At 43.3% G+C, this 5,848-nt stretch overlaps 1 protein-coding gene across 12 annotated transcripts in view; it reads right to left on the reverse strand.

Annotated features, from left to right (window-relative positions):
* ADGRL3 (adhesion G protein-coupled receptor L3) overlaps positions 1 to 5,848 on the reverse strand; it is a 1,275,722-nt gene that overhangs the window by 244,381 nt on the left and 1,025,493 nt on the right. For 11 of the 12 annotated variants that reach the window (XM_019522289.1, XM_019522280.1, XM_019522284.1 and 8 more), the window contains one exon: positions 4,618 to 4,656. The exons of the other annotated variant lie outside the window; for it this stretch is intronic. In XM_019522289.1, coding sequence (XP_019377834.1) covers positions 4,618 to 4,656 — 39 coding nt within the window. The remainder of the gene's footprint in view (positions 1 to 4,617; positions 4,657 to 5,848) is intronic. 12 annotated transcript variants of the gene reach the window in all.

Raw genomic sequence — 5,848 nt, forward strand, 5'->3', positions numbered from 1 at the left:
GGCACAGATCAAAACCCAGAGTGCCTCTCAGGCAACCTTTTTACCACCCCCACAACCACCATCTGGTCTTCTGGTATTTACTATCTTTACCACAGCAAAACAAAAGACACGGCCTGTCCACGTACACAAAAAACAAACAACAAGATGAACTCAAACCATCCCCACCCTGTGCAAACTTGGAACAAAAAGGAGGCTTCTTTGCCTGCATGCCAGGGCTCCCACTATCACACTCCAGACTCCACAGCAGCTTGCTGAGGAGGTTATAGAATCATAAAAAGTTATGGATGGAAGTGACCTCAGGAGGTCATCTAGTCCAACCCCCTGCTCAAAGCAGGACCAGCCCCAACTAGATCATCCCAGCCAAGGCTTTGTCTACTCAGGTCTTTAAAATCTCCAAGGGTGGAGATTCCACAACCTCTCTGGGTAACCTGCTCCAGGGCTTCACTACCCTCTAAGTGAGAAAGTTTTTCCTAATATCTAACTTAAACTTCCCTTGCTGCAACTTGAGACCATTGTTCCTTGTTTTGTTATCTGCTGCCACTGAAAATAGTTGAGCTCCATCCTCTTTGCAAACACACTTCCCATTCTTCTCTTCTCCAAACTAAATGAGCCCAGTTCCCTCCACCTCTCCTCATAGGTTATGTGGTCCAATCTCCTAACCATTCTTGTTGCCGTCCACTGGACTCTCTCCAATATATCTACATCCTTACTATAGCAAGCACCCACCATGATATCATTCTTGTTGTTCCCTTCTGATCCTAACCCAGAGACTTTCAACAGGCCTGTCTCCGTTTTCTTACTGGAGCCTTGAGTAATCATACAGCTCTTTTACACAAAGAACAACTCCTCTTTCTCTTCTTCCCTGCCTGTCCTTCCTGAACAGTTTATACCCATCTACAGGGTTACCATCCATCCCATTTGGAAATATGGGGCATCCCGGACACTGCTTCTATTCTCTCCTCCCCGCTCCGAAGTCAGCGGCCTGCTACAGGAAGAGGCAAAGAGGCATGCTATGACAGGTAGTCTGCCGAACCACCTTCCTGGGACTAACTGCAGTCAGAGGTGCCCACTTTCTCTTCTCCACTGGACTGTGCCCTGCAACCAGGACACTCATTTTAATCGCATCCCAGGACCGACCTCCAAAATCTGGGAGGGTCCCAGGAAAAACATGGTGGATGGTCATCCTACCTAGCCATGCCAGTGATCCAGTCATGCAAGCTCCCACCAAGTCTCTGTTATTCCAATTACGTCATAGTTCTGTGACTGTGCAAGGACTTCCAATTCTTCCTGCTTGTTTCCCAGGCTCCGTGCATTCATGTACAGACACCTGAGGTAACTACCAATTCCCCTATTTTCTCAGCAAGAATGAGAAGGTGTTCCTGTTGCCCCCTCCTGCTTGTGCTTCCTCCAGGTCACCCACTTCCCCACTTACCACAGGATCCTCATCCTTTCCCAGCCAGGGCTAGAGTGAACTTCCTGGCCTGAAGGCAAGTCTCTTATACTGGTATATCCCTCCCCTTCCAGCCAGTCCAACCTATCATGTAGCGTGAGCCCAGTGTTCTCTCATTGGTCAATTCAGCTCTGCTTCGTTTCAGTGAACCCATAGCAATGATGTTGATGACTGCAGAAACCCTGTTTCTGCCTCCTGTACTGTTTTAGTCTGCATTCCTATCTCTTCAGGACACAGAGACTCTACTCTTAAAGGGCCCTCACAGGCCCTGCTTGTTCCCCAGCCTTCCCAGTAACAAGGTAAGGGGTCCCTGTTACAGAAGCCTCCTGGGCCAGGTACAGACATTACACTTTTACAGCTATAAGGGATTGGAAACCAGTCTATACCCATAACGAAGCCGAAGTTTGGCACACAAAACCAGTTTATACCCATAACAGAACAGAAGTTCAGCACACACAAACTGGTTTAAAAATGATGGAATGGTCTAAGATTTGCCCTCCGCACCAAAGGGTGAACATGTGTTCTGTTCATTACTGATCTACACTACACCACTTACAGAAAACTGCATAACTTAGATTGATTCTGCCTTGGCCTTTTAAATGTGTGTTTCTAGCTGTGAAGCCCACACTGAAGTCTGTGCCACTACATCTTCAGAGCTACTGACCCTACTAGCTCAATCAAACTAATATGAGTGTGCCTAAATGGGCTGCAATCACACCTCTGACTGCAGTGCAAACAGTCTAAAAGAGCTAAAAAGAGAAAAAGGAACAAAAACATCCAAGTTGTTTTGACTACCACCTATGAAATCTCAAGAGAAATCAGACTGAATAATGGGTATGATTAATGTATCTGGAAAGACAAGAGTAAGTCTGTATACTGATACATTTAGCATCTCTCTTGCACCTCAGGAACCCCAAACCCGAAGCAAAGAAGATGAGCTAATAATGAAGAGGAGTGCAGTTTAATGTATGTTTTATTGTCACAGTAATCCAAACAATCTAACTATGTGTGCTACAGCATGCAAAAAAGCAGACAATATAATACATCATACTTAATCTGGGGAGATATTTGAGCTATGCAAATGTGTCAGATCTGAATTTAGGCTACAAACAGACGTTGCATTTGTCTCAGGGGAAACCATTTTCTCCTGAGATAATGTGTGATCACTCAGATGTCTAAGCTTGTGGTCTCGGGACAAAGCCTAGAAACAAAAGAGACAGCCTGTCTTGGTACTAGAAAGGTTAACAGGAAAGGAAGTGTTAACAGTGTGTCCTGGAACATCATGAAGTGTGTCTGAACAGTTATCCCAGGATTGAAACATTGAATCTAGAGCAGAAAAGTGAAAGTGCATTCATCCACTACATTGAATCTAGAGCAGAAAAGTGAAAGTGCATTCATCCACTCACTAACCCATGACTGGAAGGAGAATGTGTATTCAATCCCGGGACTTTTCCTGGGATAAACTGGTCCCAGGACAAATGCAACGTCTGTTCCTAGTCTTACAAGTGTGATTCGTTCTCATGTCTCTCTATATATATCAAATAACAAATCCTACATTACTGCAACATTAAAATTGCAGAGCTAAATACACAAAAGTTAGGGAATAAAAAAATCATGTTTTTTATTGCAACATTCACTTATCCACACCACACATACTACTTTATGTGTCTAAATGGAGCAAATGCTGTAATCAAGGTTGAAGGATAAATTTTATTATAACCCCAGGTCCTGGCCTTGCAAAGACTGAGAGTAACTCTAAATAACTGGGCATGCTTATACAGTGCAATTTAAGTGTGTATAGGACTGGGATCACAGAATACAAAGCCAGAATTTTATGACAAAAACACTTTCTTGCAGCTGAATTTCCTATGTTTGTTTTCAGCCAAAAGATGGATATTTGAGGGCAATTAAAAAAAAAAAAAACAACCTTTTTCTCACATTTCTGAGTGATATGAGAAGTAAAAAAAAAAAGATCCAGGTATATTGTTTGTTTGTGCTGATGCCCAAAGCACAACTTGGCATGGTCTATCTGACAACTCCTATTGAGGGCAAAGGAAGTTCCATAAGAGGTCTTAGGTCACTTTTAGGTTCCCTAAGAGGTCTTAGGGTGGGGAGGGTCTTTAATTAGAGTGACTCTGAGAGCCACTGTAATTAAAGCACAGCAGCATCTCACGTATTAGCATTCCTGTGCTTCAAAACAGTGGTGGAGGCACTTAAACCAAAACTCATTCAACAAGCTTTGGTTCAAGTGCTCCCACTGCCATATTGAAGCATGGGGTTGCTAATACGTGAGATGCAGAAGCTGGTTGGAGCACAGTTGGAGTACAGTAATTACCACACTGCAGCAGACTCGATTAATCAGAGCAGCCCCACAGCATGTCTACAGGCACCCCAAGGGATTGGGCCCCAAGATCTCAAGCAGCACATTTGGCAAACCCTTGATGTCCTTATAAAAAACCATTTACAATTAAGGAGTACTTTGTGATTTTACAAAACTACAGGCATATTTGTCTATGGGGTTTGTCTCTCAAACTGCCTGTGGCACTAGTCAGCCATGGAAAAACAAAACAAACAAAAACTGAAACAAAACCCCTAATATCTGTCATCCATTTCCCAGCCTGACACCTAAAATTAAACTCTTAATTCCATATGCTAGGCGTAAGGTGCGCCTCTTGCTATTCTCTTCCATAAGGATGCTCTGCAGTTTGCGATATGTCTACCTCTGCCTTGTTACCAAAGGTTGCATTTTTTTATATTTCTCCTAAGTTGGTAAGTAAGGGAGCAAAAAAATTCTAAACCCACCCAGTGACAATTCCTGGGTGAGTATGAACCATATGTAAAATGCATTTGGTTTTGATTACCCTATGTGTGTGGATGTGTGTGTGTGAATTCTTTTCTCCTGTATGCATAGACCCTGCCTTAGGTAACTCAAAAAATGTCTGAATGGATCTTCTCCCATTTTGGGGCAATTTTTTTTTCCATCTTTACATTGGGAGTTTCTGCTTCAAATTATCCTGGAAACCAGGGAATGATAAAGTTATCCTGTAACCTTGACTAAGGAATTTGCTGCCACAGTAGCTAGAGCAATCAGATTCACAGATATAAGAACAGCATGGCAGACATTCAGTCAAATAACTTGACACATTTATTAAAAACACTAGAAGTACCTGGACATAGGCCCTGCAAGAGCGCTCCCTTTTCTGAAGCTGAATCCAGAAAGACAGCGGATTAAAGACGGAATAGAAAAAACAAGTTAGTGACAGAAGAAAACTAGAAACACATTAAAGAAAATACCCTGTACAAAAACCTCATTTCTCTTTTGATCAGCTTCTAGGGGGAAAAAACATGCAAGCTTAGCAGCCATGGAGTGCTGTAAGGACTGGCTTGAGAAACAGCCGGTTAGTTCTTTTCAGAAAAGCACAGACTGGTACTATGCTATAGCAGCTGTTAGTTATGGCAGGAGATACTGAGATGAACTGTAACTCTTTAGTAGATTAAATTTACCTTGCAAATTTGTATTGTGCGTTGCATTCCTCATCAAACCATGCCAGAGAAGATGGAGCTGATCCTCATGTAGAACAAGGGTGGGGAGATACAGGGACCAGAACATGATTACAGTACCCGGAGGAAAAGCCAAGGGAACTTTTATCTGATCAGCTCCTGCACCAAGAGCAAAGGAGCCACAGCAGCATGATCCCTTGGACAGACTGTACAAGCCTGCCCACACCTGTGACCCACACACAGATGGTTCACCTGTACTTAAGCCTGAATTGCTGGACTTTGCTTGCTATTGGTACCTGACCTAATTAGAGTAAATCTGCTGCCTACTGGTGCTGCAATCATCCCACTGACTGTGGTGCAGACATACTATAAAACCATGTCTGCACTACTGTCGACCATGCCAGGGGGTGCTAGAGTGACTACAAGAACACTCCCTACACACAACCTCCCCCTGTGTAGCTGATTGGTTTAATCCTGCTTATTGTCATGTATCCATCTCTGCTCTAAGACAGCTACAGAGTATCTTTTTTGGGGTGCAAAGTGGACATGCTTTGGCATGCTCCATTGACGTTGTAGATATGCTCATTACGTCCCGCTGAGGACACTTTACATTCCTCTAATTAAACTGCTTCTGTAAGGTCTGATTATACACCCCTTTCTCATGCTGGCTCAAGCCTCCCACTGTAACCAATGGGGCTACATGCATAAGCACATGCCTTACACATTCTGAGAGGCATTTACATAGAGAGAACCCACTGGTTATTAGGATCCTGATTCAGGTAAGCACACTGGTGTGCATACACTCCTAGCATGTTACATTTCAGTATGTGCTTATAAACTGGGTCTTAAACATATACTGAAAAACTGTCTTGTATTGGGACCCAGAACAGGATTTGC

This window comes from Gavialis gangeticus, unplaced genomic scaffold (genome assembly GCF_001723915.1).
Source record: "Gavialis gangeticus isolate Ggan-Ray unplaced genomic scaffold, GavGan_comp1, whole genome shotgun sequence".
NCBI classification, from domain to species: domain Eukaryota; kingdom Metazoa; phylum Chordata; order Crocodylia; family Gavialidae; genus Gavialis; species Gavialis gangeticus.